Here is a 27162-nt window from a genome sequence, read left to right as displayed (position 1 = left end):
TCAAGGAGCAGCAGGAAGATGATAAATCCCATAACATCCTCTGCTGGCTTCATCCATACTAGAAAAGTTGAATCAGGCTGGACTTGTAATCTGAAAAGTCCCATAAACATGCATGCACACACGCTGCTGCTCCTTACAGCAACGTACATCTGAATACTTGTCAGACAAATTACCTCTACACTGATTTCAAATTTGGGATCAGTATCATACTGGTACTAGGCCCTCCTTCAGACTCTCTGATATCTCTGTATAATTATCCAGTGAAAAGAAGCCCTGAAGCACAAGCAGGCAAAGAGGAGGGCAATAGCCCCACACCTCTAGTTAAATGGTGTGGTATTTTCCTCCATGTTTGGTCCATCCCGGGACGAGCAGTCCTCAAAGATCTCCCAAGGCAAGGTAGGATGGAGGCAGGAAGGAGGACAGTCATATCCAGTAAATCAAGATCACAAACATGCATCTCTTGTTTTTTCATTCTCATGCATTCATCCTTAGCTGTGCCAGTACTCGTCTACCTTGCGGAGGGCTCACAGCTGGGTGCTTCAGGAGGGCACGGGCCCAAAGACAACTTGCCCTCCCAACGGTCCAAGACAAGGGGACTCTAGGAAGAGCCAGCGCTTACTCCATTCTCCCAAAGGGTCTCAGTCTTCCAGCACAAAGCCAGCTCAGGTCCCCTAACCTCTAGCTCATGTCTTTCCTACGCCAAATGCACTTGTCAATGTGTACAACAGGGACAGATACAACTGTAGTTTGGAACCAGGATGCCTCAGGCATTGGGCCAAGATCCCAAAGCACTATCCTATGACCCAGTCATAATCTGAGAGGATCCCAGACACTACTGACCAAGGCCAGAATAGAACAGCCTGAGCATTGGCCTCGGATGGGAGCCACAGCTGGCACACCATGTGCAAGTCCTCCATGCAGGAGCCTGGCTCGCTGTGCCAGCCACCCCTGCCAAGCAGTGCCTCCACTGCCCACCAGGACACTGCATCCCTGCGGCACCTGAGGGGATGGGTCAAGCCCCTCCATTGGCAGCAGGACAGCGGTCACCCCATCCAGATCCTGTCCCACCGTCTGGCCTACCTGGTGGATCTCCTGCCAGCCGTTCTCATCCATGCAGCCAAGCCGGGCGTAGTCGTGCAGCAGGAGCTCGCAGCAGTAGGGATCCCCCCCCACCATGGCACTGTGGTATAGTGGCGTCAGCCCCCGGCTGTCCTTGTAGTCCGGGGAGGCACCCAGGTCCAGCAGCGTCTGCAAGAGAATCGCCTGCCTCGCTCTGTGGCTTCAGGTGGCCGCGCATGCCCCGCAGAGGGTCCGGGAATGCTCTGGCCACAGCAGCAGGCAGCGCTCGCCCCGTCTTCCGCACAAGGCTCACGTTGTGAATGCCACGCTTTTGTACTGGGCTGTGCTCCCCAACAGCAACGCGAGAGATGCTTTGGCCTAGGGAGGGCATAACCCTGCTGGCAGCCTGGATGGGGTGGGAGGAGGAGCCGGTGCCCCCCGCAGCGGCTCCCCTGACTCACCAGCAGCGCCGCGTGGTTGCGGCACCGGACGGCCTTGTGAAGAGCTGTCATTCCCTCCCGCGTCCGGAAATCCAGGTGCGCTCCCCCGTTGCGCAGTGCCTTGATCATCTCGGCGCTGAGCTCCAGCTGAGCGGCCGCGGTCAGGGGACACTCTGCACAGTCCCGGGAGAGAGACAGGTGAGAACTGCGGGAGCACCCACCCCATCAGCGGGCCCCACGGCACCACTGGCCTCTCGCTCAGCCACGTCTCCTGCCCAGGCTCCAGCAAAATGGGGTACTCCCCGCTCCCCTCAAGGGAGCTGCACCAAACCCCATGTCCACTCCCAGCCCCGCTCAGGCACCGGTGGTCTTCCTGAACACCATGCATGCACGGTCTGAGCCGGCGGGAGGCTGCCCATCAGTTTCTTTCGAGTGCTGCTGAGAGTCCTGCAGAGGAGAAGGGGAAGGAAAGCGCTGGCAGTATAACGAATGGCAGAAATGCCGTTGCTGCCTCTTATACTGCAGGAAAGCATGCATCTGGAGACATCATTTATACAAAGGGGAGAAGGAGAAGGGGGTGAAAATCGGTATCCTTATTCCGTTTTTCCCTGCAGCAAGGCATGGAAAAGGGGCTGCTGTTCTGGGGGGGGACACACAGCTAGGCACCCCAGCACCATCACCAGCACCCACAGATCTGTCCTGAGCCCCTTTGCGCACAGCTGTCCCACAGCTGTTCGTCACCGCCTCACATCACCAGCAGCAAGCTCCAAACCTGAAACACTCATCCCAAACAGGAGGAAGGCCCCTCCATCTGTGCAACCCCATCCCTTGCCTCTGAGGAGCCTGCCTTGTCACGCAGCAGAGCCTGCACAAACTGGTTCAGTCCCAGCTCCAACCAGGAAACAGTACCGACTCCCAGGACTGCCCAGTGTGTAGGACTTGATCCACTTAGGGATATAATTCAAGCAGACAGTGGAAGAACTATGGAAATACCCTTCAGCAGTGCACCCCCGCGAGCCCCCAGCCACCCTCTGCTTTTGTTTTTCGGGTGGGAGCAGCAGCCCGGATGCACATCCGCTGCTCTCTATCAGTGCGTGCAGCTCCGAAATGCAGAAAGGCACCTCTGTGCCGGAGGGGCAAAGCCACTTCCAACACCTTTCCCTCAAGGACCAGATTTCAGAGTCCATCTCTCAGCCAAATGCTACCCTGACACGCGTGCAAGCTAGAAGCACAGCTCGCCTGCCCGTGCCTGCAGGACCCCGCCATGGGTCTCGCACGGACTGGTGTGAAGGACGTCTCCTTGGGCAGGGGCCACGGTGCTGACACAGGAGGGGGGTTCTGTCCTACCCTGACCGTGTTAGGGAGATCTGAGCTGCAAAAGGACCCTGCTCACCTATCCACAGGCTGATTTGATAGCACAAAGAAGGAAAAAAACTGTTCTTTGATACAAAATGATTAAAGTCTCCTTAAGAGACAGAATGTTTTTCTGAACATTTTGATTATAATTAAATAAATTTGTTTTCTTCAGAGTGCAATACTACCCCCCTCCAAAAAAAAAGTATGTCTCCTTTCTCAAGCAAATCCCTAGGTCTTTACATCCAAATCCCCCATACCACAAATGGAGCAATGTGGGCACTAGCTAAAATAAGATGCCATCAGCTAGAGAGTCATGTATTTTTTAGAAAGGTACCTAATTTGTACATAAATTAAAATGTCTCAGTTTAGTAGAAATAACTATTTAAATGAGAATAATAAAATTGTTTGAGACAAATAAAAAAGCATATGAATGTTAATTTTAGAGCATTGCTATTAGCCAAATTTTTAAACAAGATAGGCAGAGGTCAGACAAGGTTCTGTGGCTTTGCTAAAACTCTCTGGGTTTTGTGCTACAAGACACCATATAAAAACGAAGATTACCGAAGAATGTTGTCAAGAGGATTAAAGATGGGTTCACCAATAAGAGGAATCACCAGTAAATGAAAAAGTTACAGCTGGGTCTTCTAAGGACCTGTCCTCAGCTCAATATTGTCAATCATTTTTAACAACAATCTGGAAGAAAATAGGAAGTAATCTCTAAGAAAGTTCACACACATACACACTCTATGTTGTTATATACGGCAAAGTCAATGGTATAATAAATAAAAAGGCTTCATGCATTCATTGCCCAATGTCAAACTTTAGCAGAGGACAGGTGCAATGCTTTACAGCTAGAAAATAAAGGATGCATTTTTAACATGAAGGTAATTACCATTGTAACAACATATGTACTACATGGGAATATAATGGTGCCCACACAACTAGCAACATCACCCAAGAATAAGCAGTGGAAATATTTCCTTAGCTCAGCAACAGCTGTGAAGATAAGATTTTGGTGGAGGGTTATTGGTAATGGTCTGCATCCCTTCTCACACCACGCGCAGCCCCTGGGAGAGAGCAGTGCCAGGCGCAGCACAAGAAACGGTGAAAAATGCCACCACTTGTCACAACTAACAGACGAATGGATGCACTGCTGATGTGGTGCCGGGGGAGGTTCTTGGAAGACCTTGGTGGAGCACACAGAGACATGGCTGTGGTTTCTGTGGTTCAGAAGAGCTGGGTGGCCGCAGGGGAAGCACAGTCCGCTCCTCCCCAAAGCAGGATGGGGGTGCGGGGGTCACGATTCACACCCCCACTGCACACCAAGGGAGATGAAGAGCAGGTGACTGTGGGTGAGCTCCTGGGGCAGGGGAGCCTTTCTCCTTCTCTCCACCAACACCAAAACCACGTGCTGTGCAGCTCCCCAGCTCTCACACCCCAGCTCTTTAGCTGGGGCCACATCCAGCTGAAGGCAAAGGGAAGCTAAAGAGGAGAGTCTTGTGAAGTTATGGTCTCTTAAGGACCATCACTTATCTTCTGTGCCAAATACCATTGCTTTACTTTCTGTCGTTATCACTGACTTTCAGTTACTGCTTTTCCACCATAATTTCTATAAAATCTCTTCCTTATTTATGGATATTTTTAATTATTTTGAGAGCACATATTTGGCCCTTGCAGTGTGATAAGAACTCAGACTGCTAGAAACTTCAGTATCTGCTACAAACCATACTCATCAGTCCCTGCTCCAGGCACCTACCTCCATTTCCACAGGCAGTTAAATCACCGATCTTTTTTCAATATCTCAGTTTAAATGAGACAAACTTTTCAAACAGGCAAAAGACACGGAAAACAAGGCTTCAAATTTTCCTTTTGTCTCAGTTATTAATATGCCAAATTCAATTGAAAAATCTATCACGTTATCTTGAATCCTGAAGACTGAGAAAGGTCCAAATAGAGCATTTCAAGATGCACTGAATGAACTGCAGCTAGCAATTTGCTCACTAAATCTAATCTAATCACTCTCTAATCTAAGATTTTAGTGATTACACTCTGTTAATTCTTGGAAACGTGCGTATCCAAATATATGCTTAAAGTAATTAACTAATAAGTGCACAAGATCCGTAGCAGAAAACAAGAACCAGCAAGACAACGCATTGCACGTTGCACAGCATAAGAAACTCATTAATGGACATAACAAGGAGCTGCAGATTGGACTCTGCCTGTGGGCTGTCAGGCAGCCGAGCTCCACAGTGTGGGGTTGAAACCAGTCCTCCCACTGACGCTCAATGAACTGCTCTAATGGGAAGCGCTTGCATGGCAAAGCCAGCACCCAGCTGTGCATGGCAGCTGCTCCAGTGCTCCTGACCCCTGACAGGGATTAAATTCTGCAGCCAAAATCTGCATCAGCAAATACGGGGCCAGCAAACGAGAGCTGTACTTGGGAGCACCACCGGTGGTCTGAGGAACGGGAGCCTGGGGAAGGAGCAGGTCAGACGGTCCAGGTCTGAAAAGGTGCTAGTGGGACTGTTCCTTTAACCAGTGGGTTGTAGGGAAACAGAGGGTGAACAGCTTCTCAGAGGATTTCCTTGTGGAAGGGGCACCCTTGCGATCCAGCAGCCTGACTGGCAAGAGTGGCACAGCCTGGGGCACCGCTGGAGCAGGACACTACCGGACAGCACTCAGCTCTGGCAGCTGCAGCACGAAGCAGGTCCAGGTCCAGGAAAGCTTGCAGAAGTTCATTTCTGCTCCACTTAAAGGAGCGCTTTCTCTAGGTTTTTGTCTTGTAACTACATTTTACTCTTGGTTCCGCTAAGGTTCTTGGATGAAAAGCTAATGTTTTAATTGCAAAAGAGGTATTCTGGCAGTCCTCAGGCTGGTCACTTCTGTGAAAGCAATGAATCCAAACAAGGCTGCGCTGTGGAATAAAACATCTGAGCTCCCATACCCAGAACCGGGCAGGAGTGGGGGATCTCTGTCAACACAGCTGTCTGGGCTCTGGATCAGGTGTTATCCACACACACCCCAGAAGCTGGCAGCAAAGAGACAACTTGAGAGGATGGTCACCATGTCACACGGTGTGGATGCTCCTCTACAGCCTCGCATTCTCTACAGCTCCTCACATTCTGGGGGTGTCTTAAGAACTGGAATTCACATGGCAAGGCAAAGGCAGCAAGGGAAGGTGAGAAACCCCAGCTAGTGCTCCAACAGGAGCAGGAACAACCTCTCCGCTCGGATACCAGAATTTAAAAAAACAAAACAAAACAAAACAAACCCCAACAAACTTAAAAAAAAAGAACCCACCTGTTACTCCAGGAATTAATTTATCATTTAGGAAAAGGGAGAACCTCTGTTCAAGTTGAGATGACAACAGGCTTGATATGAAAGTTTTCATGCAAGCTACTGGAGAGGAGAGTTACTGTCTACACAGTGTTCCTGTGCAGACCTATAGTATACAGAAAATATCTGCCTATGACAAATACCACCTATAAGTAGAACACCGTCGTAGTGTTTTTCAGCTGTAGTGAAAACATTACAAGATGACATTTTATCTCCAATTTCAGTTGAATGCAAACATATCATTTTTCATTAATCTCCAGTTGCACATTCGATCCAAAGAGATGCCACCAGTTTGCTTAAAAAAAAGGTTTAAAGCAACTAGATCAACTGATTTTAAACTGAGAAGCACAATAACTATACAAATCACAAGCCATTGGAGTTTCATCCAGTGCTTCCCCCATCTAACCACAACTGCTGGCTGAACCAGCACTTTCAGCTGTAACTTTCAGCTACTAAAATTGAAAGCAAGAGAAAATATGTATGAATGTGAGTTATTCAGGTTGTTAATCAAGTAATTGCACATGTGTACCTTGAATGCATTATGACACAGGTAGCAGTCTGGATACAGCACAGCCAAAACAGAGGAGGAGCAAGCTCTCTGCACCTTGGGCAGAGGGGTTTCTTCCTAACAGTAAGCAGAAGGTTGAGAAAGCACTGTCATGCACAGCAAGTATTTCTCCCCAATTACTTATTCCTGCTGCTCTTTCTTTGTCCTCACATCATATTGGGGCTACAGTCCATATTGCTACAGACAGTCAAGAATACTTTGTAAATGCAATGATTTCCTCTCATTCTCCCGCTGCTCCCCAGTTGCCACCCTATGTTAAATACTGAGGATTGCCTTTCTCTTTTCTACATGCCAAAACTATCACTCAGGCTTGGGTCTAATTTTAGAATAACAGTAACTTCTCAAGCATTTTTTTTTACACCCTTAAAATGTACCTGCAGGAAGCAACTGTGAATTTTTTCTTTTAATCCCTTTCAAAGACAGTTAATCTTTCCTAGAATATCTTCCCAGCCATCCTGCAGCACTGAAACATGAACAATGGCAAATTGGGCTGCAGCGGTTTAAGACGTGGCTCTTCTCTGCCCTCTCACCGAAGCAGAGTCAGGGGAAGGGGAACATGTGCTGCACTTCAGCTGCCTCAGCAGCTTAAAACCACTCCCAAAAGCAGCTTAAATGAAGATACCAGGTTTCGCGCTGAAGAGGCTGCGACGATGCTGTATCTTCCTGTTGGCTCTGCTGTGAGGATGGCACCGCAAAGCACAGAATATTTTACAGTGCACCCAGTGTTATTTGAAGTCCATTAACGATATAACTCTGCAGAAGAACATTCCTCCAACCAGGGAAGTCCATCTTGCCTCAGGGAGCTCGTCCCATGCACCACCTGCGCGCAAGGGAACCGCTCTGTTCAGAAGAATTCAGCACAGGACAAGTGTGCAACACCTGCACAGACAAAGCATGAGGGGACCCTGGTGTAACCGGGCTGCAAACCCCCAGTGTCTCCAGCAAACCTAGCACTGACGTTAGAAATACAAATGGGCTAATGGCAGAAGGGAAATGTTTCCCTCCTAACAGGGACAACTTGGATGATAAGTCCTGGAGAGCAGCTGCTGTGTGTCCTGGGAAGAGAAAGAACAGCACGTGCTAGAAAGAGAAACCAAGATTAAGCGCAGGTATTGTGGTGGCCCAGATAAACTGAGCAAATGTGCATCATCCTTCTCATCTACAACACACATATATTCCCTTCTGAACCACTAGAATTTAAACCTCAGGCAGGGTTATATGACTTCTCTCCTTTAAAAGAAATAGTTCATGAGCAAGAGAAGACCTCTGCTTTCGGGAAAACCTAGGAGGCTGCAGATAAGGCTATTACTTTTCCTGTGTTGAATAGGATCATGGATAATGACCCACAAATCATTTCTGCAGGGATAACTTTTTCCCCAGGTCAAGAGAGGTAGAAGAAAAGGTTACAGAAACTGAGAAGAGAATGAATGATTTTTATTAGGCATCTATACTGCAGAGTCTTTGAGACAGTAATACTGCATTCACCGCTTCAAAATCAGCAGAGTGGTTACAAACTGCCTTCAGATGGGGATGAAGGGAACACTTGTGTTGCACAGGAGTGGATGAAGAAGGCTTTAGCTGCTGAAGGGCTGAATTTCTAAAACCTCAAGGATTCGGGTGCTCCCCCCTCCACTTTCGTACAAGGAAGGAGAATAAATGGTGTTTGTAATTATCCAAGCTGCTGAAGACCTGGCCACACAGAAAGGAGCATTTTGTGTCAGGGCCTATTTGCGATATCCCTGGTAGACTCATCCCTAGAGACACAGTGGATAAAAGAGCATTGCTAATAGCAATGCTGCTCTGCCTAAAAGGAGAGCAGATTTACTACAGTGATTTTGTAAAGGATAGCTGAGAGTTAAGAATAGGACTTGTGCTCTGCAGCTTTTTCTCTCTCTGCTAAATACCAAGCACTGGAAACAACATCATTTATTTATGTCTTCTCTTGAAATCTTAGTTGGACACCTGCCCACAGTCCCATCAATTTACTGATAAACCTGAAAGCTCTGGGTTAAAAATTCAGTACAGAAGTATTCCCAACCAAGGAAAGACTAAGGTTTTCAAAGTATCTGGGAGAGAGGAGGCTTGACTTGGCAGCAAAGTGGCCTTTTCTCTCTCCATGAAGAGCACCCTTGCAGGTCCTTAAAGGAGATTCAGAGCAGTAGGCAAGAAAACTCTAAGACCTTTTGGGAAGAGAGTGTTTCGTCCCTGTGTTTGTAACCTCTTTAGTTTCAGGTTTTACCAGATTCCCTGGCTGATGGGCCAGGCAGGCATCTCCTGGCAAAGATGAAGAGGAGCACTGTTTCAGAAGGACTTGGGACGAGGATGTTCAAAACATCCCTGAGAAGCTGAAGAAGGCCAAAGCCAAAAAACAAAACCACAAGATCCAAAAGATTTGGGCTTCCTGGAGATGGTGCAATGAGGGATGGCTCCTGAATAGGGAACATTTATGGAAGTTTGTGGCATTGCTGTCTTCATAAAGTGGAGTGCCAGAGAAAGATTTATTACTGGTAACTGTCTCTGCTTTAGCTGTTACACTCGAATATCGCTATGGGCTAAAGGGATGGAGCAAAGGCACTGTTAGTTCAGTATTTAACATTGGCCACATGACCATCTGACGTGGCATTCAGACAGGCAGAAAACCTCCTTGCCCCACAGGCTTTGGGGGCAAACAGCCTCCCTGTGTTTTGCCAAACCCTCTCAGCTCCATGGGGACATGTTATGAGCTCTTCTGCCTCTGCCTGCAAGGTGGCATAGTCTGCGCCTTCGTCCCTAAATGTCTCTGGGCACACTTCTGCTGAATTCAGTTGGAAAAAGGTGGTTTCCACGATTGCTGGCTGGACAGGAGGCAGGGATGACAACCAATTCTTACCCCTACTGCATGGTGTCTGTCCAGCCTCCTGCTGGCTCTCGGGGCTGTCCCTGCATGCAGGGAGTGCGCAGCAGCCTGGTCTGCAAGAGCTCCCCGCTTCCCAGAGGAGGAAAAAACCACATTCATAGCATTACTCCTCATCTCAGAGATGAGGTCACAGCAACGCTGGCTGCCATGCCATGGGGCTTTGCCGTGGGAAGCTTGGGCACATCTGCAGATCTCCCTGGCCAGCTGGAGGGAACGTGGGGTCCCAGGGGGTAATTCCCAGGCACCTCTAGATTCACAGATGGGTTTAGATGCAATAACCATATTGAAGGCTTCTGTCCTTCAACAGGAAGGCTTCCCCACAGCCTGCAAGTAAGCTTTAAGAGCAAGCATAATGAAAAGACAGCTCCTACAAACCCAGTCAGGTTCTGTCCAGAACTGTAGGCACAGAAACCAGTTCTTGAACTAGCTCAGCCTTGGCATAATCAAAGTCCGAATCACCAAGGCTCTTCCCCATTCTGGACAAGGATATTAAGTATTAAATTAATGCTCTCCTTTCTCTCTCCACCCTTTCTCTGCTTCCGCAGGGACTGGCAAGGAGATGGTGTCGTGCAACAAGACTTCACTGGCTTCATCCTCAGCAACTCCCTCCATTCCCAGGTTTCCTGTGTCTGGCAAGTCCCAGTGTCCTTCCCAGTTTGGGCAAGCCAACAATCTCCTCCTTTGATTAACCTCAGCAACTGCACACGCTCATTTTAGCAGACCTCCTCCATTGCAGACTGAGACCTGGTTAGACCCCTTGAATATAGAACTACTAGACAAAATATTCTTCCATTCATCACCCTTGGCTTAGCTAACACAAAGACAGAGCAAGAAGGACACAGAACAATTACATTTTTACTTTACCATCCACCAAAATAAAATGCTATCCTACACATATGTATATTTATTTTCTCCCAGGACAAGATGGTACAAAAAAGGATCACAACTGACACACGTCAATCATACTGCTTAACATACTCCCATAACGGGCAGTATGAAAACTTGTAGTGGAAAACAAATAATCTGAGAAAAATAATTCGCTGTCTCTCTGCCCAATACCCTAAAGTTCAGATAAAAATGCACTGGGGTCTTAACAACAGCAAAAAAGCTTTGATAGGAAACAGGAAGAGGCCTCTAGTTAAACAAGTCAGACACCACAAAGATGCAGTATTTGTACACCATGTACTGCTGCTGGGTTTTTAACACTGAGCATACCACTGTTGGCTTCTTGTAATGCTAAGACCTTTATCAGAAGGTAGAGAGGCAAGTGTCCTTTCTAATCTTGCTTTTCCTCATGGGTTTGCGCACAGAACTCTAACCTAAGGCTCCATCCATATGTGCTGCCATGGTACAGATGTTTACTTTTAAAAAAAAGGGGGAAAAAAGCTAAACTAAAGAAAAATAGCCCAAAGATATTTATTTTGATAAAAGACCTATTTGTTAAGCCTATTCCAAACCAACTTTAAGATATTCATATTAAAATAACTGTCTACACATCTTTGTGCAGCCTTTAAAATTCATACCATAAATTACATCAGTGCAATTTTACATGGGAACACTCTGAAGGCTTGTTAAAAAATCCTCTTCTAACTGCAATTGTGCTGGTTGAAGAGGTTGCCTCCCCCAGCCTTCCTCCACTGTTTGTCACTACCCTACGCTTGGAGGGCCTCCATCCCAGCATGCTAGCTCAGCTCTTCACAGAAGTCTCGCCTAACATTTTTCAGTAAAAATGAGCCACTTTTTTTCCCAAAACTTGGGGTAATTGCATAATTAGGTACTTGAGATAACTATTTTATCTTCTTGCAGAGGAACAGAAGGGACACAAGTTGGAACCAGGAGTTCATGATAAACTCCAGAAACTTTTCCTTGATGGGAATTGCTATGTGCCTTCATTGCCTGAGCTCCACCTCTTCAGAAAGGCAGTACAACACATACAATGCCTCCAAATTCAGTGTCTCGGCTATGTATCCAAAGAAACCCTACAGGCATTGAAATAATAAACAGAGCTAGAGATGACCACATCATAGCAGGGCCTCCATCCTTTGGACAGTCTATCTGGAAGAGTCCCAGTTTAAGGATTCTGAGGTCCTACCACTACCAGCAAGGCCACTTGCGTGATTTTCCCCCCAGGCACTGCAAAAGTGGCAAGCAACAACAGTGACACCCACCAACCTGCAGCCACATGAAGAGACCACAGAGAACACTGCTGCTTGCATTTCCCTCAGGGATCGGCAACGCAGTGACAGTGTAGCAGTATCACAACGCTGCGCACACGTAGCACCAAACTGTACCAACATGACTGACTGGTGATATTGTCATGAGACCACACGGTCCATAATGCTGTTCTCACACTCTGCTGCGTAGGGTCCCTGCCTCTTCCTCGTCTTTCATCCATCAACTCAGGAAATTCTAGTTTAGTAAACAAGTCCACTGAAAATGGGACTGCCAAAGAGAAGTTTCATAGGGTGTATGGTTTCTTCTTTTCGGGCATGGATCTATTCCAGCTGCACAAAGAGCTATGCCAAGCTGGATGCACCATGCTTTCCTTTCTAAGAGGGGAAGAACCAGTCCTGCATATGAAGTGCGATCTGGTGACAAATGAAAGATATGGATCAGAAGCACACTTTGCACCATTGTGCAACATCTGAAATATGAACACTTACGGGAGGACAGCTGGACCGCTACACTCAGGAGCCAGCCCTCGAGGCAGCCCAAGGAGAAGGATCTGCAGGGAGGGAACAGGGGAGACAGAGAAAGCAGGAGAGCAGAGCATCAAGACGGGCAACAGAACAGGAGTATCAACCATGATCAGCACCTCTGCGAGGAACCTGGCTGGGAGGAGCAAGCAGTTACTACACAAACACCCATGTCCAAAACAAAGCAAAATGGGTACATCAAAGAGGGATGGAGAAGGTAGTTTGAGACAGTTCTCTTTCCTAGTCTAACTCTGTATTCATTACTGTTATGGCCAGAAGTGAAATAGGTTTTTTTAAAAAAAGTCAAATATATTTTACTTTCTATGATTTCTATTTGCTTTCAGTAAGACCCATACCGAGCCTGCCAGGTCCACGCTGATGTCTTGGACTTCCTTGCATGAGGTACCCAGTCCAGGTGACCGATTCCAGGCCAGCTGCCAAAACGTGTCTGGGTGCCCTTCACCACAAACTGGAAATCTGGCCAAGGGAATGGGAACCATGCAGCAGCACTTGTATTTACATGTCTGAACATGGAAGATGAGCAGAGCCCACAATTATCCTTCAGTGCTAGACAAACCTGTGAAATTAAAGGGCAGAAATTTGCTAGTAATGGGACACAAGGACACGGAAGGAAAGCTGAAGGACAGAAAAGTCCACATGCTTATCCCAAAGATCCCTTCAGTCGTACAAGCAAGAGAAGACAGCAGGCAAAAAACACTGGAAGGGACTCACCAGCCACACGATGGGAGCAAAACTGAGAACATTGGGTTTAGAGAACACCATCCCATTCTGGAGGATTCTCAGGGAACCGCAGTCCACTGAGAGGCGAGATAATGATCTTGGCTGAGAAATAGGTGGAGTGATTAGGAAGATGTTAAACTAAGAACACAAGCAAAATGATTCCAAAGAGGGACACACAGCACAAATGCAGCATGTCAGAAGTAATCAAACCCATTTGACAAAGACTGTGAGGAAGATTTTTTTTCTTCTTCCTCTTTGCTCATTGCAAAATGCTAGGGGGCTGGATGACAAGAAAAAGGATGTGGACTGCTTTTACTGGTAATAAGAACTGTGATATAATTCTCAGTACTGAAATCTACAGACAATTACACTGTTTTAGAATATTAAGGATGCCTCCTTGTTACAAGAATGAGAAAGTACTGAGTGGGCAAGGAGGACCAGGGAAAGAGTTTACATTAAAATCCCATCATCTATCATACGGCCACTGATTATTCAGAAAAGGACTTTCAATGCATGTGGATTAGCGTCTGAAGTAATAAGTTAAAAGGTCCTTCATAAGATTTTGTTGCAGACTACTAACTAAAAAAAAAAAAAAAAAAGCATTAACTTCTAAGTGTTTGTCTCCAAGTTGTATAAATTAACATTTACACTATCAGGGCAACTTCAACTTGAAGGAAAATGCTGGGTGTCCCATCAAACAAGCAATAAAACTTCATTTCATTTTCTAAAAAGGAGAAAACTGATCACTTTTCTATAGATACTGTTTCACTCCAACACAAGGGAATGCTACTTTGGACCTCAATGTAATGAATCAAAATCTGCTAAATACCTAACTACTATCTAGTCAACTAGGGATGACGTGGAAAGAAGGAAGTCCCAACTAGTCAGGTGAATGTTTGATGCTTCCTAAGGGAATCAAGCAAGGGAAATTACATTAGGTAATCGATCATAGAAAATGTGGGAGGTTTAAAATTAAAAAGTAAAAGACAACTGGGAAGTCTTGAAGAACAATTTCTGTGTGACCCAGAACTACAACTCCATAAATCAAAGAGGAGAACTGCTGCCACGTGCCTCTCCCAGGTCAGCAGTGAAGTGATGGCGGCAGTCACAAACAGAGACAACTCTAACAACAGGATGTGATGAAACAGATAGTGGTCAATATGAACTGAAAATTAGAAAATGAAGAATAATAACAAGAACAAATGACATAGGAGTACAGAAATCCACATTTGGCCTGGCAAAGGACTATCAGAGAGAGGTTTTGCTGCTGCTGTTTCAATTTGATAATACCGCAGTGACTTCTAAGCCCCTGTGCAAGCCAGTCAGTCACTAGGCAGATGATAGTGTATAATTGCTATTAAATACAGAGAGCAAAATGACAAATCATTTATTTTTTACGTTGCTGCTATGGAAATACATTTTCCTCTCCATTACCAAATATGGATTTTTGGCATGAGCTACCTGAGATTGAATAAATTGTTTATATCTGGCGAGTGGTGTATATCACCCTCCTTATGTTCTCCCTGAAGATCTTCTTGGTCCCAAAAAAGTTAAACTTTAATGAATTTTGAAACATTGGGACATTCAAAAAGACCAGAAGAAAAGCTGTGTCAGGCCAGCATTCAAAAAGGGGCAAGTAAAACGATCCATGAAACTACAAGTCAGAAAAATAACATTTACACTATCAGGGCAACTGATCCTGGGAAAATGCTGGGAAAATTGATTTGGAATTTAATTGACATAGCATTAAAGAATACCTACATTATTACTATTGCCCAATCAAGCTTTACAGTAAACAGGTCTTCCTACTCAAACGTAATTCCTTTCCTTGGTAAATTACAAGTCTGACTGATGCAGATAGTAGCATTGATGTAGGACTCACGCTTGGCTGAGTCCTACATGACATTAAAAATGAGTGGTATAAAATGTCAGTCAGGCATGTTCCAAATGAACAAAAATCCAGCTGAAGAGCAGCAGTCAGAGTGGTCACTGGGGAATGTGGCCAATCACGTGGGCATTGAAGAGGCTCTTCAGGGTGTTGGACTTGCCTCTATTCTAGACCCTCATCAATTATCCTGAAGTAAATGCAAATCTCTGATCAGATTTGTAGATGCCATAAGGACTGGAAGAGTGCTAGGAGCAATCGAGGCTGGGCAATCCCAGCACCAGAACAACAGACATGGAAACCTGGCAGGATGCACTTGAGTTGCGACACATCGGGGAGGAGACGTGCTGCCCTGGGCGGCTGCAGCAGCTGCACCCTGTGGTCACGGCTCGGCGAAATGCTCCCGCCTGGGGGGGACAAGCCGGGCCTCCCCAGCCGTGCTGCTGCGGTCGGCGGCCCGGAGGGGAGCAGCACGCTCCTGCCATGCTCTTCCATCATCCACCCCAGCTGCCTGGGAAGTCAACGGGAAGGAAAACAACCTCCACCAAACAAACAAAGCTGAAAAGCAAGGAACCGCTTAGTGGTTCCACTTCATTCAGCCAACGTGGGACAAGCAACCCCAGGTTAAGGCAGGGGTAGTACACAACGCAGGAGGAGGAACAGGAAGGGAAACCCCCCAACCCCTCCGTCTAGCAGGCTGTAATGTGGGGTCCCATCCCAGAGACGCGCGATCACCCTCACCCTCCCAAGCACGGCCCCGGGAGGCTGGAGAGCAGGGACCTGCAGGAAGAGCTGTGCCTGCCTGTGACAAGTGGCGCAGGCAGGCAGCAGGCTGTCTCATACCCGCATTCTTAAAAACCTCTTAAAAATGGAGTACTGACATATAAGTCACAAAAATGACAGGAAAGCTGGAGAAAATACCTTCAAATGAAAGACTGGAGGAGTTTGGCCTCTCTTTAATTAAGGAAAGGAAGATTGAATGTTGACTTGATTACCATGTGTATAAATACCTTCATGTGAAGACATACCAGGTACTAAAGTGCTCTTTAATCTAGAAGATAAAGTATAACGACAGCTGGAAGCTGAAGCACACAAATTTAAATGAGATACGAATTTTAAACAGTGAGGGTGATTAACCAAATAACGAAGGAAAGGCACAGATCTTCTGTTCCCTGAATCAAGATTGATGACTTTCTGGAAAACATGTTTAAGCTTTGCTTAGTGAACACACACACACACACACAGAGGGTGAAGAGCATCCTGCGAGATACAGGAGGCCAGGTCAGATGGTACAATACCTCTATCTGGTCTTAAATTCCAGGAACCTATGTATACCAAACAGCAGTTTTATGTCATTCTTTCACGTTCATGAAACAGATTGTAAAGCAAGCAGTAATGAAGTGGTTTTGCACAAGAATTAGGGCTCCAGAAGTGAGGTGTCCAAGACTCCCTCTGCTCCAACAGTCTATTGTCACATCTCAAAGCACTCACTCTGGTTTTGGCCTCAGTTCTGAACCAGATCCAAACGACTGTTTGGGTCAGGTGTTTTTCCTTCTTCCCCCTCTATATTTAATGCAGTCTTTTCAGTACTCAAGAGCCTGCTCCTATAAACCTCTACCCTTCTGTGAAATAACATCTGGGTTCAAATCATATCAGATCCAAAACTCTCATAGCATCTTTTCAAGCAGCACGCTGCACTCTGAAATATAATATACTCTGGAAAGCTGAATCAGCTTTAGAAGAGTGGAGGACTTTCTTTATAATGAAAGATCCCTCAAAATATTTGTAAAGTCTTGGGCAAAAATGAAAACCACATGGAGCTGAGCTGTTTGGACATGCTACAGGGCAGACAGTGATCGCACTTGCATGCTATCAGCTATTTTTCATATGAGCAGCTGTTCATCAGGACACTCTGGCAGGTTCAGGGAGAGTGGCTACACCAGCAAATTAAACAGTATAAACATTCCCAGGTGCTGTTCAAATGGTTCTTGCCAGAGTTTAGCTGCACCAGCTTTCACCTTCCCAGTTCAGGCGCTGGCAGAAGCCGTTCCCAAAGGGCAGTTCGGATGCAGCCACGTTATCTGAGAGGATAAGAGAGGCTAATAGTGTGAATGACACCCCACTCTGCCACCTGATCTTGGTGCTGAAAAGTAGTCTGGACACACTACATTTCAGAAGTAGCCAGTGTTTCAGAAACAACCTGAAAAACCATCCAACTGAACCAGAAACACAGAAAATTAATCATCAGATTGGGGTCTGCTTATGGGTTGGAAACGTGCCCATGATTCACACACCTAAGTCCAACTCTATAATAAATACTAATAAGCTGCATTACTTTAAAACAGGAACAGCAAAAGCAGTAACTCCTCTCTCAGAACAAGACTACGAGACTTCACAGCAGGGGAAATGGGGAGAGGTCCCCTCTCACTGCCCCATCAGTAAGGAAAATGTGCTGGAGTCTGATTCTCAGTTCTTACAGCCAGGAGCCTGCAGACAACCCAACAGCCAGCGCTCCAGCGACCAGACTTCTCTAGGGTGAATTTTGCCCACACAGATAGGAAAAAAAAAAAAGGAAAAAAAAAAAATCAAGGAAGCCAGAGGCCAAGATTTTATTTTCTTTACCCCCAAAATACTTCTTACACCTTCTGACTACTTCATGAAGAGATCCTCGGGCAGCAGTTTGCATTTGCCCAACCTGCCAGTCCCAGAGACAGCCTCATCCTCCCCAGAATCCCACTGAAAGATGCATGGCCCCAGAGCTCTTTCATTTTATACTGTATTCCCAGACTCTCTGTCTTTACACACACACACATACCACCTTCTCCCAAGAGCCTTCTGTAACTTCATGCTCCCAAGACCCAAGTGTCATAAGAAGACATGCTACTGAGAAATTCAGCTTACATCCTCCTGTTCCAAACCTTACATTTCAGACAATATATCATTTGCTACACCCCCTCAAAAACAACCACTCCCCCAGATTCCCACTGTGTCCCCTGGACATTTTCTCCCCAAACTGTGCTCTGTCATCCTCCCCTCTCTGGAGAAGCCAGTCTCACCTCCAGTATCCGGATCATGAAAGTTGGGGTCCAGTCCCTTCTCCAGCAGTCTGCAGACCTTCTCTGCGTTTAGCATCTGCACATACTCCATGAACTTCTTCAGATTTGCCTGCAGCCATGACACCCCAGGAAAACACACAATACACAGTGTTAACATCCCAATATGAAGAAAGAAGCCACCAGAGGAATACACCCGTTCAGGAGACCCAAGGCAACCATCAAGAATAATGGGGCAGCACCCACCAGAAGGCACAGCACATGAGGGTATGCCGCATATCTACAGGGAACATGGTCCTTCCATCCCTCTCCTCAAGACTGGGATTGCCGGATCACCCCACAGGAGCCGTCAGGGGCTGCCGGCCACCACCCTCTGCCCCCACCGCATATCCCCCGCTAAGGCACTTTCTGTTTGTACATGCCATGAGGGCAGGCACGCACGTTGCACACACTTGCGACACAGGCACATGAGCAGACATGTAACTTAATGCATTTGTCAACAATTCAACATGGTGGTAGCCAGGGAAGGTGCTGTGCCAGCTGAGCAGCATCCCAGCAACAGTGAACCGTACTGCCCAGGGTTTCATCCGTGTCTCACTGCAACACCATGTACATTGTGTTGTGTCGCAAAGTCATTTTAAGGGTGTATCACCCATCTGCCTGCTGAACTTAAAATACTTCGGAGGAAAGATCAGGCTACTCAAACACCAACCATTATTGTATGGTGCAGTGGGTACGGCTGCCACACTGTCTGCTGTCAACTTGTGCTTTATTCTTGGTGTAATTTTCTGTCTTTGGTCAAAGACTAAATCTTGTTCTCCTGAGGGGACTGAGTGCCCAAAAGACTCTCCTTTAAATCCCCCTGGTTGTTTGTGGGTTGTTGTTTTTTTCCCTTTTTTCTCTTTTGGACAGCTACACTTGATAAACACTTTATTTTATTAAATTTCTAGACTCTAGAAATTGCAAGTCTGCCAGGCAGGCAGGCAACACTTGGACAGACTACAGTGTGAAAACACCCATCTCAAACACATTTCCAGTCCAGATTTTCAGACCTTTGATTGCAGGTTGGCTGGGTTTTTTGGAGTTTATTTTAATCAAACCTTGCAGTAGCCACCTTTAGAAAAGGCACTCTAGAAAGTGTCTGACACAGCAGAAATACTGTGCAATTAGCTGAGGGAAGTCTTTGGGAAAAGCTCTAACCAACCGGTCAAGCTGCAGCCAACAGTCAGGGAACTGCTCTTGTGCCTGTGAACCACTGCACAGCTGGCTGAACACATCTGAGCAAAGCAGATTTTTCACCCAGTGAAAAAAATCAAGTTTCAACATTTTCCCCTAATTCAACATAGAAAAATTTTATCTTTTATGAAGTAAAATGAATTCCAAAGTGCTTCCCTTCAAATTTCATTTTGAAGATTTTCAGTTGGAAAATAGAAAAAAAAAAACAAACTGAAAATACCAAACAGCATGCAGAAACATGTCCAATTCTTTTCAAAGACTTCCTAAACAAAATTTCATCACATGTTATTTTGCATATTATTTTGATTTTGTTATATTTTCTAGGGGGCGAAACTGAATACTTTCAGAACCAATTCTACAGAGGAGCCTGCAAATCCCAAAACTTGGGACCCACAAGTTCATCTGTGCTATTTCGCTGACATGTTGTGGAGACCGTGGTAAGAAGTCAGACAGAAAATATCACCAAGATGAAACTTTCCAAGGATGAGACAAATTAATGCTGGGCTGTGAACCTGATTTAAACCAAATTCAGTCTCTGTGTGGTTAGTCTACAGAACCAAGACTAAAACATATAGCACATTTTTTCCTAAAATCAGCACCATCGAGCCATGCCATAAGCAAGCCAGGTGACGTATTTAAAATTATATAGCCGTTTTAGCGCACTGCCCCCTGCAACGTTACTCCATCTCAGCAGAGCTAATTAGCTCAGGCAAAACCCTACAATAACGCAGCTCCACTGCACCCATGCCGGTACTTGACCTGCTCGCTCTGGCTGTCTGCAGCAGTACACGGATGCATGCAGAGATGCCAATGCCACAGGAACGCACAAGATAATGCACAAAGCCACAAACACGCAGTTCAGTCACAAGGTTCGCTCCCCTCAGTGCCCCAGGAACAACAGTGCAGTAAGGCAAGAGCCAAGGAGAGCAGGGATTCAGTGGGGACAGTGGATGCCACAGGTGATCCCTGGGTGTGGAGCACAGCCCTTCTCCCTGTTCTGACCACCCTGCCCATCCCCGGGTGCTCCCTCACATCCCTCAAGACTGCACCAGCCCAGGCAGGGCTGTCAGGACAGACCCAACGCAACCGCGGGACAGTGCACACGAACAAGGAGAAACCACTCCGAGAGTGAAAAAGGCTTAGGTCACCTGTGCCAGGAGGTGCTGAAAATGTCTATATGCAATATAAGCAATCCCCACAGCACCAATGCTCTTATCATGAGCACGGTGAAAGGGCAACTGGCATCAACTGCAGCAGGGTACAAGCACTGCCTTTTTGGGTGGCAAAACATTCCCCCAACCCTCGCTGCTCCATGTTACTTCTCACCCAGATCCCCTCTTGCCTCACGAGTAACTGAAAGCAAAATCCAACTCCTGCTTCAGTATCCCTTCAGCTAATGCAGAAGTACAGAAACACTGAAGGAAATCACAGCTGCCTGCCAGCAATAGCACAGACGGGACTTGACAACTCCAGCAACCGCCTCCAGGATGCCATCCCAAAATGCCTCTTCCCAACCATCACCCAATTGCGCAGATTTAACCCTGTTCCTTCCACTCCCATTTGTCCATATGCCTCTTCTCCTCCCAGCAGCCGTTCAGCAGACGATGCTAACCTAATCCAACAGATGATGCTCCATGCATGGCTCCACTAAACCCCTGTGGCCAAGAACGGCACTGCCCGTCCCACCGAGAACCACACCAGTGGTCGCAGGGCACATGGAGGCACGAGCCAAGGAAGGGACCCCCCACCACGTCGCCCATCATCTTGACACTGGCAGCCTCTGCCCTTGCAGGCCTCTGCACCAGCAGCTTTCCTGGGGCCTCCAGGGACAGAGGCACTTGTGCACGCCCCCTGCAAAGGCAAACACCATACCTCTAGGTATGTGATAGCGGCTCATGGTAGTTTCACTTTTATGCTGCTACCAGACACGTTACAGGCACTAACCTGAAGTTCTGCTCCTGAGGTTCTTCCAGCAGCTCTCATTTACAACCCCAGAAATGCATCGTACCCAAACCATCAGTGCCCAGCAGCAGCATGCTCGTTTATGTTTCCAGTTTTGTAGGTGCTCAGGATTTGAAAACATTTTTTGACCGTAGGAAGTTGATGCACTATGTCAAGTTTTAATGGTACTTTTTATATTTAGAAAGGAAACTGAAGAGAAAGCACATGAGCAAAAGGAGGATGCAGAGAGAGGCATCCTCAGTTCTGGGATCTGCATTGTCCTGCTGTAGATGCTTGTTCATGATCATGGTCCTGTGCATCACACAGGCTTTAACGGGTCTATGCATGGATTTTCCCTTTGGGGGAAATCAATTACCACCCTGCATTTCCCGATGAAGAACAAAGAAGGTTCATCTATCCAAGGTCTCAGACCAAATCCACAGCAATGCTTCAGAAATCATTCATAAAGTCCAAAGACTTAGCCAGTTGATTTATACATCGAAAAAATATTATTTTTCCATCAGTTTGTAGCTGCCTATCTGCTCTGCAGCGTGCTCCAGATGGGCAGCTCAGTGCCCATGTTAAGAGGTTGCTGTAATTCACAAACTACTATGGAGAGAGGGTAGGACACCAGCATAGTGATTTCTGATCCTCCCTGGCACAGTTCTGTTCCTCTGGTTTGGTCCCAGACCTCAGGGAATAATGAAAATGCCAAAGAAAACTGAGAATATAAATTATTAAAAAGACCATTCACCAGACGCATAATGTTACAGTGTTACAGGAATCCCATGCCCAGGATTTAGGTGACAGTCTTGCTCAACTTACAAACAAACCTCAATTAAGGCATAAGGGAAGAGACCAAAAAAAGGGAAAAACCTAAAGATCGCAACCGCGATGGTGTCTCTGATCAGACTTACAGTCCAGCCTTACTAAGAGCTGTGTTTGTACAGCAGAGGCAGCGAGCCGTGGCGGTAGACATGGGCGAGCAGCCAGGAGTGGGGTCACTGTACGCATTTTACTGCCGAAAGATGGTGGGTTTGGAACTGCACGTTTGGGCAACATGGCAGCAACCAGAGCTACCACAGCACCTCAACTGCGGGCACTGGGAGCAGCAGCGTGTACGAGCAGAGCAGTTCCAATGCCTCCCATTATCAAACAGTTTTCAGTTTCTTCTTCTTTACCAACAGAGGTATATAATTTGCTCAATTAAGCTGTTTTCCAGAATAAAGTTTCTTTCAAGTTCAGTATTTCTATGACCACAGAGAGAGAGAGCGAGAGAGAGAGAGCATCATTTCTATGCACAAATTCTGGGGAGGCAGTCTGCTACTTCCCAGATAGCTCTACAGCACTACAACAATAGCCAGATTTGGGAAATAACAGAAATTGGATTAGGTAAAAGAAGAAGAAATTGCTAATTGAAACATCCTGGTCACTATACACTTGAAACCATTGCCTCAAGATCTCTTCCTTGAAGGCCTATTGCGCATCTTGCCTTTGCAGCCCAATAACCAGAGAACCGAACCCCCCACCAAGCTCCCTTATTCACTCCCAGCACCTCCTGGGTGTCCTTCAGGGTTCCTGGAGAGAAGCTGCAGCAGGTCTGGGGGGCCACTGCAGAGGAACCCCAGCTCTGCCAAGGCATCTGCCAACAGGCAGGGTACGCAGTCCCCCCTCGACAGCCCATGGACATCTGCCCGCAGCCCCCGGGTGCTGTTTCAGCTGGTTTTGTCAAAGCGGCCCATTCCCAGCAAGCCGGTGCACCCAGACCTGAGGCACCCAACATTTGAACCACCACCAAAGCATGGCACAGAACCTACCAAAGAGTTGAACTGAAATCAGAGCAGTGCTGCACGGTGCAGCCAAAGCCGCGTGGCAATCCCCACGCGTGGCACAGCCGGCCCCTCACAGAGGGGAGGCAGGGGCTCTCAGCAAGCTGTTCCCCACCCAGCTGCAACCATGGTCATCGCAGCGGACCCGGGCGCTGAAGTGCACAGAGCGGTGCCAAGCCAACAACAATTTGATCCTGGCTTTAATGTTTCCACTTAAGTAAGATTTCAGTTACACTAAAGGTAACTCCCATTTAAGAATGCACCTGTGTAACCTGAGTTTGCAGCATAACAGCTGATATGGACATCTGTATTTACAAGCATTTATAAAAATGTATTGGTTAAATGGCCCTTCTGCCGATAGTCATGAATTCAAGCGTGCTTTTTTCATTCAGAATCAGAAGCAAAACATACTTAGCTTTTGAAATCAACTCAAACACTACAAATATGTCGCAGCCATGTCCCTTGCTGGGTACATTATAACCACTTTTCACAATGAAGCAAATGCTGGTATTTACATTCTTCCATGTCGGTTTTTCAGCTTATGCTGCATAGAAAAGCTTTCCTATCTGATTGTTTTCCATTTCAATTTAGCTAGAAACACAGAATATTTTCCTTATTATTTGGACTGATTCACTCAAAGCTGAAAGGAGATTTGAGAACTGAGCAAGTAAGGAAGCTTGTTTTCCTCCCCCAGTCTATGAATAAAACCCTGGTGGGAAAGGAATGAGATCTCATTATTCTAAGAACTTGAGGGATTTGGGGCCAGGTTTTCAAATGTATTAAGGTGACTAGACATGAAAAGAGAGAGCAAATGTCAGACTCCCACTGAAATCAAGGGGAGCTAAGCAGATGCCTAAACCGCTTAGGCAATTCTGAAATCTCACTAGACACTTGCTTATTTTCTGGCACTTAAATACCTTTGAGAATCTGTGATGAGAACCACTCATACAAACCAAATCTTCCTTTGTTTAAAAGATCAGTCAGCTTTAAATACAAAAGATATGTACTGATAAATTTACTTTTCATCTTCTGTGTCCAGTACATTCAAGCAACATTTACTTAAGTGATAAAGACACAACTTAAAATTTTATTTTGCTTTAATTTTAATTGAATTTCAGCTTTCATCCAAATGCAGTTTGATACAAATCAAAAGAATAAAAAATAATCAGACGCCAGTTAAAGCATGGCATCCCATTTCCTATATGCAAAAATTAAAACAAAAATGTATTTATATAAAGTTAACTGCTTAAACAAACACTCATAATGGATCTTCCCATGAGCAAAAGCACCATATTTAGTGTGAAGATTATGGTGATTTGCAAATCGATAGGTTTGAATGGCTATAGTAACGAGAGCAAAGCAAGATTTCTCTGGGGAGAAAAAAAACCCCAAGACCCAACAAAATCTCATGCAAATAAAATTAAAGCTCAGAGTAAGACTCCACCTTGCTTTTTTAAGGGGCCTTTTAAGTCTCTTATTTCCCAGGTGCCTTTGTGCAAACAGCAGCAGATGGCACAGCCCGGGCAGGGGTCAGGGCCCAGGGGCTGTGGGCAGGCAGGACCCCTCTCACCCCTGCACCGAGGGCTTTAAGGGAACTGCAACAGAGCTGAGCTCACACCTCCTCTATCTCCCGCCTGCTACCTGGAAACCCTTTGGGAAGCAACCCCTGTCTTTGGGATCTTCTTTCCTGTGGGTGAGGCTGCACTGCTCCCTGAGGAGGAGGATCCTTGTAAGGAGAGACAGGAACCAAAGCCTAGGTCTGCCCTTACCCTTTGGGCTACTGCCCAAACTGCAGCTCTGGTGCTGCAGCTCGGTTCCCATATCATTACACAAAAGACCTGCTTCAGCAGGTGACTCCTGAGCAAGTTTGAGGCACTTTCGTTTGTTTACAAGAGTGAGAAGAAGGTTCACACCAGGCGAGTGCCTGGGGACAGGGCACAGCTCCAGCCACCCAGCTGGCAGCCGCCGTGCCGCAGTCCATTATCCTCTGCTAGCACCAAACCGCAAGAAAAATCAACACCCTCCAGAAAAGAAAAGCTCATTGAGAGGAAACTGGTGCGAGGGAACAAGCTTCTCTCTTGAATCGAAATGAAAGAAAATAAATGAGATATTCTTCTTGCAGAGAAATTATTCTGTCACTCACTATTCACCGCAGGCTGGGTGCTGGGGGAAGCCAACCGCAGGCACCCAGCTCGGGTGCTCTGCAAGAACGGAAAGACAACACACCCCCTTCACACCAAGCACACGCTGATGTTTCCAGCAATTTCAGTATCAAGAAAAGACTAATATTTTCTCAGGGTCCAGTTTCCTCCAAACAGCAGCTGGAATTAAGACAAACCATCCACTTCCCAGAGCGTGGCAGCTGCCACGGGGTCAGAGGCCCTGGAAGAGGCTGGAGAAGACCAACCTCCTCCCTCGCACAGGCTGCGTGACGAGCTCTCACACAGGCCGTTAGACACCTCGCTGATTCCCATAGAAACGTCAAATAATCGATTTCATGACACACCACAGCAACATTTAACCGCTCTCTCGGAGGCTGGCCCAGCACACCTCCACACCCGCCTGGAGCACCCCCAGTGCAAGCAGGACAGGGCCCTGCAGCGGCCCACGCGCAGGAGGCCAAGCCCTAGCAGAGGAGCGGGAGCAGTCCCGCCATCCTGACGGTAGTGTCCCCCCCCCCAGCGGGGACATCTCCGCCATGCGGGACGCTGCCGGGATGTACCGGCTTTGGCTGGGAGAGAGCTGCATTTTTTCACAGGAGCTGGTACAGGGCTGGTTTGGATTTGTGCTGAAAGCAGCATTGGTAACAGGGGGATGTGTTAGTTATGGCTGAGCAGTGCTTGCACAGAGTCAAGGGCTGTTCTGCTCCTCACCCTGCCCCACCAGCGAGCAGGCTGGGGCTGAACAAGGACCTGGGAGGGGACACAGCTGGGACAGCTGACCCCAACTGACCCAAGAGATATCCCAGACCATAGGATGTCGTGCTCAGCAATAAAAGCTGGGGGAAGGAGGAAGAAAGGGGGAGGTTTGGAGTGATGGCGTTTGTCTTCCCAGGTCACCGTCACATGTGACGGAGCCCTGCTGTCCTGGGGATGGTTGAACACCTGCCTGGGAATGGAAATGGGAAGCGGTGAACAAATTCCTGATTTTCCTTTGTGTGCACACACAGCTTTTGCTTTACCTGTTAAACTCTCTTTATCTCAACTCACCAGTTTTTTCACTTTTACCCTTCTGATTCTCTCCACAGACACACTGAAATCTGGGTCAGCTGTTACCAGAGGAGGATGGTGGACCAGATGGGCTGTGGTCACCCAGGGCAGCCTTCGCATGCTCTCAGCCCTTAGATCCTGCCGTCCTGCCCTTTGTTCATTAGTTTGTCTGGGTAGAGAAGGAGAAGTCAGAGACAAGTGAGATGTCTCCTGCAGCAGGGAGGTAAGACAGGCCTCATTTGCGCCCAGCTTTGATAAGCCAGTTGACGGGGTCCAATGTGTTTCTTGCTGCAGAGGAGGGCCCCAGGATGCAGATGGCACTGATGGCAGTGCAAAACAGCAAGACACCACACTGTTCCCCATCCTCAGGTCTTGAATCCTTACCCCAGCCTTGATCACCTTCAGCCACTACTAGTGCAAAATCCTCCTCCAGCCCGGGCAAGCGCAAGCCCTCCATCCTGAAGTCGGGTGCAGCTGCCCCTCACGTGCTGCCTCTGCCAGCACACGCTGCACCAGCACACACAGTCACTCCCGCATCCAGCTCCAGTGGCCCACCTCTTCCCAAGGTCCTTCACAGCCTGTGCCTGCTCCTTTCTGCTGTCTCCTCTCAGCATCGCTGTGGCCATGGCATTCCCTTCCCTCACCCAGGTGCACGTCAGGCGAAGACATCCCCCGCATCCAGCTGCACTGCAGAGCAGTGCCACTGTCCCCTCCCCTCTACAACCACCCCTCTCAAACACTAACCCCAGCAGGAAAGATGGTGACAGTCACACCACGGAGGTGCTGTGGGTGTTACCCACCAAGCTGACACTTTCTTACTGCTTTGTGTCCCTGCCTGCACCCATCCCAGCCCCATGCCAGGGCTGCCGTTCTTATGTAACTGTACAGTTTGCAGCACAAGAGGATCACCATCTGTG

At 47.2% G+C, this 27162-nt stretch overlaps 1 protein-coding gene across 1 annotated transcript in view; it reads right to left on the bottom strand.

Annotated features, from left to right (window-relative positions):
- Nucleotides 1–27162, bottom strand: part of SHANK3 (SH3 and multiple ankyrin repeat domains 3) — a 385152-nt gene that overhangs the window by 285574 nt on the left and 72416 nt on the right. The window contains exons 6-8 of the mRNA XM_075024471.1: nt 18034–18142; nt 1521–1672; nt 1081–1248 (exon numbers count right to left, since the gene is read on the bottom strand). Coding sequence (XP_074880572.1) covers nt 1081–1248; nt 1521–1672; nt 18034–18142 — 429 coding nt within the window. The remainder of the gene's footprint in view (nt 1–1080; nt 1249–1520; nt 1673–18033; nt 18143–27162) is intronic.

Source organism: Buteo buteo, chromosome 4 (genome assembly GCF_964188355.1).
Source record: "Buteo buteo chromosome 4, bButBut1.hap1.1, whole genome shotgun sequence".
Classification (NCBI taxonomy): Eukaryota; Metazoa; Chordata; class Aves; order Accipitriformes; family Accipitridae; genus Buteo; species Buteo buteo.
This window is presented reverse-complemented; position numbering and strand designations above follow the sequence as displayed.